Below are 15,429 nucleotides of genomic sequence, written 5' to 3' on the forward strand. Positions count from 1 at the left end.
CTCACTCTAATAAGTATATTTCACAGCAAAATAAAATCTGACGCTTTTCATATTTTTGAGATCACAGATGTTCTTTCTTCTGATGAGTAAATATTGTGGAATGTTATAGTGGAAATGTCTTCCAAATATATTTGGTCCAGAAGTTGTTCACCATTCACAGTTTTATTATAGTCTTTTATTGTTGGAATTTCATGCATTAATAGTGTATGATATGTTAATTGAAAATATTTAGATTGTGAAAGAGTTTTGCCAGATTCAGTCTTTTGTTAGGCATAAATACATATAAAATAGATGCCTCTCACTGAAGAATGTGGAGTTATAGCATGCTGTTTTCATTTCAGATCATAGCAGAACTTCAGACAACCATTTCCTCTCTGAAAGAGGAGAGCAGCCGACAGCAGCTTGCTGCAGAAAGGCGGCTCCAGGATGTTGTACAAAAGTTTGAAGATGAGAAGCAGCAGCTGATTAGAGATAATGATCGAGCAATCAAGGTAATCTGAAGACTTCAGTAACCAGTGGTACCAGCTGCTTTCATGTAATTAAAAGGAGGCTGAAATCCCAGCAGTGGGCAGATGAATGCAGGTATCTGGCTTGCTCACACAGCCTGCAGTAATTCCATTCACTGGCCTCTACCTTTGATGTATCCAGTGACTCAGGCTGACTTCCCTCTAAGAGATTGCATGCCAGCATAAAAAGTCATTTTTGGCAAGCCCAGTCCATTCACATTGAACAAATATTTGAAAAATACCTTGTCCTTTCTCTTGAGAACCACTTTGGAATTGTCTCTTGAAATTAGAATGACTGTTTCAGCCCAGTACTGCTGCCTAACACATTCAGAAATCAGCTTCCAATTTACATTCTCTTCTTTGCCCACATCCTTTCATTATGTATTCGCATAATGAGAAATAACCCATTGGAGGCTTGGAATGCCAACTATTTGATGTGCTTCAACACAGTACAGGGTGGACTGTTGCTGCTGAGAACTGAGGTTGTTTCCAAATGACTTCAGAGAATCACACCTTAATAGCCACAGAAAACTCCCTGGACCTGATTCTTTAGGTGATAGGCAGGCAGATCTCAAAGTAGTTTTCTCTTGGCTTCATAGCGATAGGTGTTATTGTAAGCATCTACATCATGCTGTGTTTAATCTATGAGGATAAGCATCTGGAAACCTTTATAAATAAAGCCTAAAAGAGAACAAAAATTTTTTTTAAAGAATTCCCACCAAAAGATTATTTTTCAGTGATTTGACTTTACTCTGACAATGCTTAAAGCATGTAGAGTAATCATACAAAGAAAAATTCAGGTTTTATTACTGCCCTTTTCTTTCTAGCCTCTTCCTTTTCCTTTTCTATTGCCCATCGTAAGCAATCTGAATAAAATTGGGGAAAAGTTAGTGTTCACATAAGTTATTTTCTTGTGGTGTGTATGCACGCACGCACACACACAACACACACACACACACACACACACACACACACACACACACTCTTTAAGCCTGTGGATAATATTCAATAAAATAAAAAGCCTTGAGAGACAAAATCTTTAAGGCTATTACAGCCAGCCTTCCCACTTTACAGGTAAAGACTTGTGTTTGTTAATGACATTTTCCCTACTTATTTCCTCATGTGAGCTTTTTCCCTGGTTGTGTGAAGAGATTTTAAAAAACAAAAAACAAAAAACTTCCCTTTTCATATGGTAATGTAAACACATCTTTCAAGGCTTTTCACTTAAAAATGCACAGGAAGTGTCCATTGATCCATCTGTTTTGCTTTGCATGAACTGAATTGTGTACTTTGTCTAAATTGTTTCATTATATGTTTTATTTTAAGTGAATTTCTTTTCCATTTATGTTCAAATGCCAAGTGGTAGTTAATTTCCAAATTTTAAATAAATAATTAAATCCCTCTGGATAAGCAAAAAGGGAAAAACAAATTTGGTTACCCCTAACAACATAATTCCAATATTGGTTTTTGAAGATTAAAAAGTATGTTGAAAGAATTATAATTAGTATAATTGCCCATTTTTAATGACTTATTCTACAACTTTAATCCATTTACCTATTAAAAGGGGAAAACATTTTCATCCTCATTTTAAACAAAACCCAAATCACTAAGACTTAGCTTTAAATTATGGCAGTTTTTATTCATGTAGTATAAAAACATGAAGCATATTTAAAAGTCACCTGAAAATCAAGAATTAAAATTATAATCCAGTTAAGATACAATTCAGTTTTGGGTCACTTAAGTTAGGTGTAAAGTTAGACTTTTTTTTTTTTTTTTTTGCTAACCCACTAAGATACTAAGATACTTGATTTCTTTTTTAATCACTTGTCACTCTTGCTCTTTTTCCCCTAGGCTATGTCACAAAAAAATAATAGGAATAATATCTGATCTTTATGCAACATGTACTAAGTGCTAGGCTCTCTACCAAAAATTTTCATTCATCTCATGTTCCAATACCTCACTTAAGCCTTTCAATAATATTTTTTTTACATTTTATATTTTTTTATTTTCTGTAACCTTTGGAAATTAATCACATGAAACTATCCCTAACGCTAACCCTCACCCTAACCCTTCTTCAACATGACTCTTAGTATAGAATAGTTCATTAGTTACGGTGAAAAGTATGGGAAGGAGAGGGAGAGTGCCAGAGTCACAGGTGGCTGGCACATACCAGGAGCCCAGTAAACAGTTAATTGAATAAATTACTTTTGTTTATTTGCATACCGCTCAGTCTCAAAAAAATAAATAAATGGAGAAAAGTAGATCCAAAGATAGTTATATGCCACTCTTTAAAAAAGGAAACTTTCTTTAACTTTACACCCCTCCCACACCCCAGTTTCTAAACACATCATTTCACTGTCTCGGTGATGGACGATTCCATGATGAACTTTTCTTTCACTCCCATAGCTCTGGCTGTCAGAAAACCCCTGCTTTCCTTTACTGAAGGTGTCTGTCCTGCTGGCCTTGGTGCGCCCTTCCAGCATGCCCGTCCTCATCTTGGCTCCCAAGGCATTGCCTCTGGTTCACTATCTTCCTTTCATTTAAAAACCTCTGTTACTGAGTGGGTTTTTGAAGAAAGCATTGGAACAGTTCCTTTAGGCTTGTGATCTAAGTTTGGTGACATGGCTGAGTCTTTGTCACCTGAGGATCTGTGGCAAATTCAAACTTGGAGACCTTTGTAGGCTTTGTTGGAGGTTTGCAGGCTTCAGCTAATCACTTCTCAGGGCCACAGCTGGACTTTCTCCTTCCTCCACTGCTCAGGCAGGTCCAGCTCACTGTGGTTTTGCAGGATTCTCCTCTCCCACCTTCTTGCCCACTATTTTCTCCACTTTGACCTCCCTGCCCACATGGTAATATTTATAAGGAAGATACTTTCCTCTTCCTGATCTTACAAATGGAGAAACTGAGGTTCAGTAACCAGCCAAAGACCATACTGCCTAACAACTGTTGGACCATGTTCAGTGTTCCTTACAGGAGAGCCTGAGGTATTCAGGGTTATGCCGTGCCTCGGGATCCTGCATCTTGTCTATGAAAACGAGTCAGATGACCATGTCAAGTGAACCTGGAGATACTCTAGCTACTCTTCTGTCCAACTGAATGATACAGCTTTTTTGGAAATTCTAATTATGTTTGAGTATTTTATACATACAAATAGAGATAGTAGATAAATACAAGTACTCAAAGACAGACTCACCAGGAAGCTTGGTTTCCTGGAACCAAATGCATTTGTCTGTAGATAAGTCAACAGTGCTATAAAAGCAGTGTTCATGCTAATTGTGAAATGTCCTTCACCCACTTTCAGGTTTTTGGTGACCTAAGCTCCCTTTAGCAAGTGGTCAAGAATGGACGTGGAGAGAGTACACCTCTTCTTATCCCACCAGAGCTTCCAGTCATGTTTCCATGGGTGTTAAAATAATGCTTAAGAGAATACTTGAGGTATTAAATAGTCTACTAACATTGGCTGACAGGGTTCCAGTCTCTGCAGTGTAACTTGATAAAACATTTTTGGAGGCTAATTTGGTGATACCTATCATTATTAAATTGCCTGAGAGATATACCTAGCCTTTGACCCAATCCCAGAATTTGCCCTAAGGTGATGATTAAAGAGGCGCAGTGAGCGTTAGCTAGTCAAGAAGATGCTTGTCCTGGCATTCATTCAGTAGTGTAATTTATTCAATTAACTATTTACTGGGCTCCTGGTATGTGCCAGCCACCTGTGACTCCAGCATTCTCCATCTCCTTCCCATACTTTTCACAGTAAATAATAAACTGAAAACTACTCTAAACTAAGAATTATGTTGAAAAAGGATATTTAAGCATGTTAAAAATGTTCGCAAGGTATTTTTCCATGAAAATGCAGGTTACAAAACACATGAGTTCATTCTTTAGGGAAAAAAAAAAGTATACAAGAGCGAAAAAAATGCAATCATATATCAAAGTTCTACTGGTAGATATCTCTGAGTGGTGGATTTGTGTTGAAATTTCTTACTTTATATGTATTTAAATTATAATATCTCTTTTGCAATAAGATGCAACAAAATCCTTATCATTGATTATTTTAGCTCACTTCCACATTTAAAGTCAAGTTTATAAAAAGAATGATCTCTGCAGCATACCCCAAACTTGGTGGCTTACAGCAACAGCTATGTCATATGCCCATAATTCTCAGGACCAGGGATTTGGGCAGTGGGGCAGCTGAGTGGTTCTTCTGCTCATTATGTGGCATTGCCTGGGCACCTCACAGGGTTCCATTTAGGAGGAAGCTTGACTAGTGCTAGAATGTCTGAGGTGGCTCCAGAACCTCCCCAAGGGGCCTCCCTCTCTCTTCACTTGGAGGCTGAATGGCAGAAGGGAGTCTTAAATCGAGGTGAAGACAAAACTGCACTTCCTCTGAGGCCTGCTCTAGGAAGAATCACAGTGTCACTTTCATCACATCCAGTTGATCAGAATGAGTCACAGGGACAGTCCAGAATCAAGCAAAAGAGAAATAGACTCCACCTCAATGGAAGCAAAGGCAGAGATTTTGAGGCCATCTTAAATCTCCATGGTAGTCTGTGCTAAAGGGGAGATTTCACCTCCTATTCTTTCCTCAACTGTACAGAATAATACAAAAAAGAAAATACCTAAATTCCCATATCACATAGTCAACACTGTTATCTTCAAGACAAATTTACATCCTCCTTTTGGGAAAGAAAAAAAAATATTTCTGTTGTCTTTGTAAAAATAGAAAATGGCATGTGCTCATGACCAAGAATAATTCAAAATGCAGAAGATAAAAAGTAAAAGATTTAAAAGTTACCTCATATCCTTCTCCCCAGAAATAATTATCATAGAATTAAGATGAAGGTCATTTCAGATACCCTATTATGTATAAGGAAAAAGAAAAAAAGAAAGCCAAATAGACTTATAAACTGAATAATACTATAGATTCTATTTTGTTTGTTTTATAAAACTATATAAAGAAACTAGTATAAAACAGAAGGAATTATTGAACTTTGGGACAGAATTTGATTTTGGACTGAAAAATGAGACATTTGTACTCTATACTTTCTTCCCCAACCCCTGCTCACCTCCCTACTTTGGATAGTAGTTCCATTGTTACACCACCCAAACTCAGGAATTCTGACTTCTTTTTAGCCATACCCTTTGGTTTAACACTTTTGCTGTATTTAAATGGGTACAGTGCTTACACCAGGGCTTTCCCATAGTCTCTCCACTCCCAGAGCTTCTGCTTTGATTTGGTTCTTAATTGGCTGGATGGGACTAAACGGCACTCTCTACGCTGAGGTTTTCCGTGATTAAGAGCACTTCGGGTTAACCATTGTGTTTGAAAGGTGTTCTTGTTCACATTGTCTTCCCATGGGTAGACGGTGCACATCTAACATATTGCCATGAAAAAGGCTGAGACCAAGTGTTCCTCCATATAAATGATTGCTTTTATCTTTATTTTTCTGTATTTATTCACTTTTTATTTGTTTATTAGATAGATGAACCAGGATACATCTAACTGTTCGGCATTCATTAGCGAGTGCTTCTGAAGCACAGTGGTTCCCTTTCTCTGTAGACAAAGTTGATTTGTAGTGTCTGCATGTTTTCTAACCTGAGGGCAGCAGCAGGAAGAGCTGAGTAGAATGAATGTGGCGCTGTGTTGGGCTGACTGTTCTCCCTTCGAGATTTCATTAAATGTGGTCCAGGGTTCACACTACCAACCTTGGAAAGGACTTCTCCTCTCCATTCAGTTTTGAATTATCCAGATTTCAGTATATCCTCGAAGTCCTGAGACTCACTGCCCTGATATTTACTTGTTTTCCCACTACATCCATGTCCACAGCTGTCAAAAAGGGGAAAAGTTCAGGATGCCCACACAGTTTTCCTCTCTCCAGATTTTGGTGATATCAATGAGATATTTCTCAGGATTTTGTTGAGTCATATCAAAAGAACCACTCTGGGGAAGAGTGACAGATTTTGAAGATGAATCTCTGAGCAGCCAGCCCTCCAGTGGGTTCCAGAATTGTGTTCCTTTTCCTTAACCACAGGTTTTTAATGGTGTTTTTTATTACATCGACATTTCTCCCCTATATATTAATGTGTTTTGCGAGATCTTACCCTTTGTTTTTGTTCTTTTTGATAGACGAACTAGGATAAATTCAGTAACTGACCAGGATATGTCTAACTGTTCAGCACTTATGGGCAAATGGGGATTGAACCCAGGGCTCATGCTAATAAGCACTTGCTCTACCTCTGAGCTATACCTTCAGCTTCTAGTTTTTACTCCTGTGTACTCATTTTAATTGATATTAAAAGAGGGAAACTCAATCAACTGATTTTATGAGTCTGTTTGACTTTTTAGAACATTTGACAAGAAACCTGTGTTGGTCAGCAGTTGCTACAATAATGCTGTAAAACCAACAGTCCCCCCAATTCAGTAACTTTTAATAACAAATATGTAATGGGTCACTGATGTGATTTGGGTTCTTGTTGTGTGTTGCCTGGGTTTGATTGGCTATAGCCAGCTCTACATGTCTGCACGATCTCTCAGGACTAGTAGCTGCCTGGTGTGTCCTTTTCCTGGTGAATTACAGAAATACAAGAGGATGAGTAGAAAACTCCCTGCATCCTCTCTCTTCTGTCTGTGTTGCCAGGGCAGGGAAATTATATTCCCACTTAGTGGGAGGCAACTGAACAGTGATTTACTCTGCACACAACCAGCCTCTGATAATTCCCTTAAGTTCATATAGCAGTTCCCTGGTTTATCTACCTTTCTGAAATCCTCTTTTCTATTCCCGTCTTCTCTTTTTTTTTTTTTTTAACATTTAAATAATGGTAGAACTCAGGCCCCTTGAATACTTCTCATACAAATGGATTTTGATTTTTCACCTTTTTTTCTCAAACTCTTAACCCGTATTTCTAACTACCATTGAACATTTTCACTTCAATGAAACATGGTCAGCTCGAACTAGACATCTCATAAACTGAATTCATTTTCCTCTTCCACTGGCCCAACCTGCACCTCTTCTTGTATTAATTCTTTGAATTCAAGTGCCATCATCATCTAGTAAGTCACTCAAGTCAGATTCTGGAAGTCCTTTTGAATGAATTCTTCCTTTCCCTAACCCTCCTAGGTTAATCCTAAAGACAACTTGTAAATATCTCAGACTGCGCTCCCCAGTCACTGGGTCTGCCCTCTAAATCAGACCTGCCTCGTCTTTGACTTTGCCTCCTACTGTCCCTCCTATGTAGAATCACTACTAGTAGCTCAGTCTCTCGCACTGCACTGCTGTTACGTGACCTTTCTAAAGTACAAATAACATCATGTTATTTATAACTTAAAATCCACCCATGGCTTTCCATTGCCTGAAGGAGAAAGCCTATAGTTGGCATCATGGCATATGAAACACTTTATGATCCTAAACAGGAATTCTCAAGATGTTATCTTCATACTCCTATGGGTCCCTGAGACCTTTTCAGGGGCTCCACAAGGTCAAAACTATTTCCACAATAACACAGAGATATTGCTTGCCTTTTCACTATCTTAACATTTACACTAATGGTATATAGAAGCAATGGCAGGTAAAGCTACTGGTCCCATTGAGCCATGGTAGTTGTCATTACATTCTTCACCATTTCATACTTGTGGTTTACACATTTTTAAAAAACAGAAGCAATAACATGTCTTAATATCACTAAGCCTCAGATCTTAGGACCATATCACTTTTAACAGTAATAGGAAGCCCAAGAAAGCCCTTCTGCTACACCCTACAGCAGGACTGCCGTCTCAAGGAAAAGCAGCCCTGCATCTGAGTGTGAGCTAAACTCCAGCTGCTCTGAGAAAAGTTGACAGACAACCTGTGCTTATTCACACTGGAGTATTTGGCAGACGTTTTCTCGAAAACGAAGGAAGTGAGCCTGACACTTCAAGAATAATAACCAACTATATTGTTGCAAATGAGAAAATTTGTGCTTCAAGCAAAAATTAGAATTTGGGAAAACTAGTTCCAGCACTGTGAGCTTGATAGCTTCCCAGTGCTTAAAGACGTGTCTAATGAAGTCAGGGATTTTGTAAGTGATAGGAATGGAAAGAACGGGGCAGGAAGAGAATGAAGTGTCTTAATATTTACAAGATTTATATAACTCACTGAACTATGTTTTTCAAATGATCAATATCCTATGTTACCAAACCACGAACAGGTAAAAGATCCATTCAAGGTACAAAAAACCAAGGGATTTTAATTTAGCCATATGAAAATTTCATTGATAGAGTCTTATATTCCTCATTGCAACTAGCTTTTAAGAAACCCCACTTTTCAAATATCCCCAGGCACCTGAAAGGCTACTAAAATACTCCTCCCTTCTCTAACAATTTCTCTGTGTGAGACTAGATTTTCTTCCAATCCTTCAATCAAAGCAACATTTTACAAGAGAGTGAATGCAGGAACAGATAAGAGATTCCAGCAGCCTTCAGTTAAACCATACATTTAAATCTTACAGAAATATAAAACACAGCCACTTTGCCTCACAGTTTTTTTTTTTTTTTGCTTTTGAAAATAGTTTTTATTTCTCAAAATGTGATGTTTATATTCACCCATAGTGGGCTTCTTACTGCTACTTTAAAATGAATTAAATGTTTTAGTAATTCTTAGTTTTAATTTCCAATGTGGTAAATATTAATAGACATAACCCACATAAACAAAAACTCCCTGGGATTGTTCACTTTTAAGAGGGAAGAGGGATCCTGGAACTAAATAAAGCCTTGGAGAGCCACCTGTCTGGATAGCACTCTCTCTCCCACTCATCAACCTCGGTCCTCATAGGTGCCGGGCTTGCTGTGATCCCAATCCTCAATGGTAATCTCTGAGTAATGTGTTCCGTGGTGATGTGCTCTGTGTAGCACATCCTTTCCTTTTAAGATTTATATGTCATCTTTTCTGTGAAGTGCCAGTCTGAGAAGCTCATGCCAGAGGTATTCATCCCTTTAATGAAGTTTTTGCTAGGTTATAATGCTGATCCATGGTCTTTCATCCCGGTCCTTGAGGTCCTTGTGCAAATCAGAATCTACAGATTCCTGGAAGGTGATCTGATGCTGCCACTCTTCTTCCCAGTGGGGTCTGGGACAGTGCATTGTCATCAGACACATAAATGAACAGTGAAATGTATGCATATTCCCAATAAATGGGACAAACAGAATTATAAATACTCACAGAATCAGTCAATCAACTTCTTGTTGTCAAATAAGTTAACTACAACCTTTTGAAAAGAATGTGTGGTTTTCAGAGGATTCCAGCCTTTGGGAAGGCAGATAAGACGTCACGGACCTATGTTTTGATTAATTCTTTTCTCACCAACTAAAAAGCTTCTTGAGAAGGGAGCATTTACTGCAACATTTGTTTCAATGGAAGTGCCAGAATATGCTAAATAAATGAAGGATGCTAGCTCTTGAAGCAAGGCTCTGGTAACTGAAATGTTACTTTATTCTCACATTGTTTTGTTTATGGCAGCCAGCTTGTATATATTCTGTGATATAGCAGATATGGAAAGAGCTCAGGTCCTGCAGCAACAATTAGACATTTTGTCTCATTGGGCAAAACCTGATAGAATACTGTGCACCTTCTATAATCTGAGAGCAAAATTTATATACTCCAGCACAAGTGCCACAAAAGCTGTAGGCCAAACCCAGGGTATCTGGATATTAGTTGGCCTATCCACTGAACTCACAGAAGTTCACTTGGGGAAATGTTAGGAATAGTTCTATAGAGAGACTGGAACATTCTTCTGCCCTGGCTGCACCGCTAGGGCTAAGTCCTTTCTTTGAAGCCAGTGTATTGAAAGTTCCTCACTGTGAAGCCAGATGTCCAAGCAGAGATTTCATATCAAGGAGAAATGTTGTAAAATTTTTGCTTGCAGGCATAGAAAAGAGATTTTAAAGCATTGAAGCTTCCCTTCGTTGGCCACTGACTGGAGTTCACGAGAAAAGGTCGCCTGCCAGTAGGACATCTAGAAATCTGGTCTGTGTTACCAAAAGGGCTTGAGGGGGGGAAAGAATATTTCATAAGATGGGCAATTCTCACTGTGCTAAAAGCTTACAGGAATCAATTTCCCAAAGAATAAAATTACAAACCTCATTGCAGGGTTTTAGAAGCATTGAGAAACAGAAAGAAATCTCAATGCCTAGCATCAAATGGCTTTGTTTGGGACCTGTTCATTATTTAATTCTTGTCTCCCCTGCAAGCATGTCCTAAGGGCACAGAAGAAAGTGGCATTTTCTTTTGTACTCTCTTGAATTAGAATTAATAATGCTAAGAATAGAAATGTATTTTCCATCCCACCCAAGAAGCTTGCCTGCTCACTCAGAAAGGAAGACAGAGCCATTCAGTCACAGTGGCATAAAGCGTAAGTGCCATTTTCCAGGAAGAATGCTCTGGAAGATAAGCTTGGATACAGCGTGGCTGTGAATTATGACCTTGCTTCCTAGAGCAAGGAGAAGCAATAACAAATGAGCAGAGAAGAAGTGAGTCTTCCCTCAGAAGTGTCCTACCTGATACCTTTCTTCCAGGTGTATTGCATGGCAAAATTTTATTTCAGAACTTGTCAAAAAAATTCTTTGTTCAGAAGACAAAATCTTTCAAGTGCTATAAAAAATATTTTTAGTTCTTGAAACATTGCCTTCTAAAATAATAAAAAAAAACAATTAAGGTTTGGTGAGCAATGTGTGAGTGAAGAATCATTAAAGGAGGATAGGCCCCTTCACCACTGGCCAGACCTACTACTCCTTGGAGGTCAGTAGGTGGGCCACTTCACGTGATTGATTTTATTATCGCATGGTCCCAAATGAACTTTTTTGGTTTGTTAACTGTTGGCATATATATGGACACATGGTTTTTCAATGTTTAAAAATTTAACAAATAACTACTTGGAAATTTTTTGTAACTTTTAATTGGTGTTAGACATAATGAATTCACTGTGGTGTATTCATAATACACAATTCATAATTTGGGCTATTTCATTCCCTGTACCCTTTCTTTTCCTCCCCAATCTTTAGTCTACTGGTCTTCTATTTTTAGGAGATCCTTTTTCTTTCCCTTGTTTTCTCTAGCTTACAAATATGAGAGAAAACTTGCTGAGTTTGGCTAATCTCTCACTTAGTTTAATGTTTTCTACTTCCATCCATTTCCCTGAAAATGACATAATTTTATTCTTCTATGTGGATGAACAAGATTCCAGTGTGTATATATAGCACATTTTCTTTACCCATTAGTTGTTCACAGACACCTAGGCTGGTTCCATAACCTGGCTGTTGTGAATTCTGAACATGGGTATACATGTATCACTAACTGCTTGGAAATTCTTAAACTTTATAATTCTAAACTATACCAGAGATAGTTCAGCATATAGTGTATAGTGAACATAAAGATTGCCGAAATTTAAAAATGTAAGCCTCAACAACCAAATTAATTGAATGGTTAAGGAATGACTAATATATATATATACATATACACTACCTATGCCTATACACATTATATATATTTGTGTGCACATGTACATTCAGAAGTACTGGGCCATAAGAATTCTAGTTACAGAAGATGATGATCACTTTTGTTGTCTTGACTTAACTGACTGTTTGCCCAGCCCCTCCAACAGAATCTGTATTCCTGTTCAACTTCTGGTGATTTCTGAAAAACCTCCTTTTCATCATTTATTAGAATTGAAATTTATACCTCTTCATACTCTTGCAATATTATCTCTTGCTTCCCAGGATTTGTTCCTAAAAGAATACAGCACTTTGACCTTGTTTTCCTGCCCTGCCCCAGCTTCTCCATTGGTAACAGCAACATCCAGGTGAATTCTTCCTGTTGTGGCATTTCAGAACCACTTGTGCCTGCCTGAGCAGTAGATGTAACATGAAAACAGGTGCACACTGCTACGAATTCTTATATCTATGATTCAACACTTACACTCATTCTTTTTTTTAATATTTATTTTTTAGTTATAGGTGGACACAATATTTTTATATTTATGTGGTGCTAAGGATCAAACCCAGCGCTTCACGTATGCTAGGCAAGCGCTCTGCCTCTGAGCCACATCCCCAGCCCAACACTTCCATTCATTCTTGAAGTCCATTTTGGTAATCCCAACATATTACAGAAGGTTTACAAAGTGACCTGTCACCTCTTCTTCTCCAAACACAGTGGTGTTTTCCTGCTTCTGACTGTCCTCTAGCTTCCCGTACCCTTTGACTCTATTATCCAACAGTTTTCCTTCTAGAACAGGAGTTGTCAGACTTTTTCTGTAAAGGACCAAATAGTAAAAACCTTAGACTTTGCAGGCTGTACCATCTTTATCACAACTACTCAGCTCTGACATTGTGATAAGAAAGCAGCCTTAGATAAGTGGCAACAAATGCCTGGGTGGGTTTGGCCTATTGGCCGTAGTTCGCAAAACCCTGATCTAGGAACTCACTCTGTTCTTGGCATGTATGCTGCTTTTTTTATTTGTCTTTTTTGCTAGCCCCTCTTCCTCCTAGTGGGTGTTCCTCCGGTTTGTGTCCAGGACTTTGCTTCTCCATTTTCTTTCCATGGTAAATTCACCTCTTCCGTGACTTGAGCTGTCACTTCTGTAAAGATGATTCCCAGAAGTTCTAGCCTATTCCTGGTTGGGTCCTATATCTTTCATTGCCTGTAAATCATATTCTTTGGGAGGATGAACTACCATTTCAAAGTCAGTAACCACAACATTGAATTATTATCTTCCCTTCCAAATTGGCTCTTCCTTCCAGTCTATCAGGGTGACCACCAGTCTTTCTGTTTCCTGTTAGAAACTTTGAGCTCATCTTTGTCCTTTCTTTCCTACATCCCAATTTATCTCAAGTATATCACCAGAGTCCTTGAATGTATTTCTTATTCTTCTGATATGACCCTATTCGGAGCTGTTCTCAACTTGCAACTGATTTAAAACAGCCTCCTCTCAGCTGATGTCCCTGCCAAAAAGTCCTTCAGTTCCATTCCAGTGTGAAGAACTCTGCCAGAGAATTCTTAAATCACTGTGATTTCCCTGCCTTACAAAGAGTGCTGAGAAATCAATAGGAAAGACTAACATCCAGGAGACTAAATGAGCAAAGGAAAGGACATGGGATCCACAGACAAAGCATTAATGTCCAGCAAACATGAAAAATGAGCCCAGTCTCACTCACAGTTAAGGAAATGTAAATCAAAAGGACAAAGTCTTGAAAGGCCTATCGCCATCTAACTAGCATAAGTTTTAAATTTGGAAAAATACCCCAAAGTGAAGGAAACCCACACTCCCGCATTATTACTGGGAATATAGACCAGTGCAGCCTCAGTGGAGGACGGTATGGTCATATCTACCAAGGTTTTGTACACAGTCTGGCATGGAAGTTCCCCTAACAGGAACTTATCCCAAGGATATACTTGCAAGCATGTCTTTGCAGTATTGTTTGAGCAAAATGATAAGAAAAAAAATAATGATAATCCATCCAGGCAGTGAAAATATTATGAGGCCATGTACAAGGAATGAAGTAGATCTCTGTGTGAAAATTTACTTGCTGATTTTCTATAGTGAGTACAAAATGTCATGAATATTTAAAATATCCTGAATGGGTGCTCAAAATGGGTAATAATAATTAATTGGAGGTAATTGGACATTTTTACTTTATATTTTTGAAGATAAATTTTAGTTTTTACACTGTCATCTTACCAAACTAAATTCGGAGGATTTCTTATAACATCAAGATCAAACTTCTGTGCTTGGTTCCCAGAGCTATCCAGACTTCTCCCTGTCCCTCAGCATGCCATTCTAGCCAAGCAAGTCTTTTCACTGCCCATGAGTACCTTGTAGGTTCCTTCTGCCTGTTGCTCTCAGGCAGCTGTCTACCCCCGTCCCTTTGCAGCCTCTTTGCCTCTCCGATGGCCAGGTATTAACAAGGCCATCTCAAGGCCACATCCCCCTCCTGCATTAAGCTCTCCTTACTGCCCAGTCCCCAAGGAACTTATGTCCTGTTATTAATGCTTAATGATTCTGTTGTTTTTCTTATCTCATACTTCTGATTTCTTGCATAGTGTTATGTACTCAAAAATAAAGTTTTCATTGACTTAAAAATTTTTATATCTATTATTGATTGTTTTAAATGCAGCTTTAAGCACATCAGCACCCAACCTTGATGTTAAAAATGGCTGGAACCCAGGCCTCCTCCCCAGAAATCTGTACTTAAACACCTCAGCCTTGGGTTAACAACCTTTTCTTTTAAGATGCAGACAGCTTTGATGTGTTAACGCATTAAACCACTTGAAGTAATTCATGCTGTAATATGAAACTAATCAGAGACTTTTCTTCTTAACAATTAGATGAGATCATCTACTTGAAGGAGTAGGAAGTGGTATTGGGGAAGAAGAGGAAGAAAGGTGCCCAAGTATAATTTAGAGACTTCAGGAGTGGGCAACTGTGAGGGCCAGGCAGAGGCCATGCAAGGGAGGCAGAGAAGGAGCTAGACTGGCCCCGGATGGAGCCCCTGGAGCAGGCGGGCTGAAAACTGCCTGTCGGTGACTTTGTTTCAGATCATCTTTGTTGTCTCAGAACTTCTCAGAACCCTGACTCAGAAGTCTAACTACCTTGTACATGATCCTGTGTTTATATGTATAGGTCGATATAGATATAGACGTTTTAAAAAGGAAATAATATGTGCATGTGGGTGTATTTAAAAAAAAAGAAAGAATATACATACAAGTAATATTTTTAAGTACTATATTTTGGGGAAAAAAGTGAGACTGAATAAACAGCGGTATCATCATAGCTGCTTCTGCAAACATTGTGCCTTCTAAGCCATGGAAAAAAATCAATACAGTTCTAGTTCATTCTCTTTTACATTTATGTAGTTATTTGGGGGGAATTCGTTGTGGAGGAACTACATAACATG

At 38.4% G+C, this 15,429-nt stretch overlaps 1 protein-coding gene across 10 annotated transcripts in view; it reads left to right on the forward strand.

Annotated features, from left to right (window-relative positions):
• CEP112 (centrosomal protein 112) overlaps positions 1–15,429 on the forward strand; it is a gene marked incomplete at both ends in the record, with an annotated part of 491,423 nt that overhangs the window by 399,076 nt on the left and 76,918 nt on the right. For all 10 annotated transcript variants that reach the window (XM_081273022.1, XM_081273019.1, XM_081273024.1 and 7 more), the window contains one exon: positions 342–491. In XM_081273022.1, coding sequence (XP_081129148.1) covers positions 342–491 — 150 coding nt within the window. The remainder of the gene's footprint in view (positions 1–341; positions 492–15,429) is intronic.

The sequence above is a fragment of the Spermophilus citellus genome, assembly GCF_964194105.1.
Source record: "Spermophilus citellus genome assembly, chromosome: 17".
In the NCBI taxonomy this organism is placed as follows: domain Eukaryota; kingdom Metazoa; phylum Chordata; class Mammalia; order Rodentia; family Sciuridae; genus Spermophilus; species Spermophilus citellus.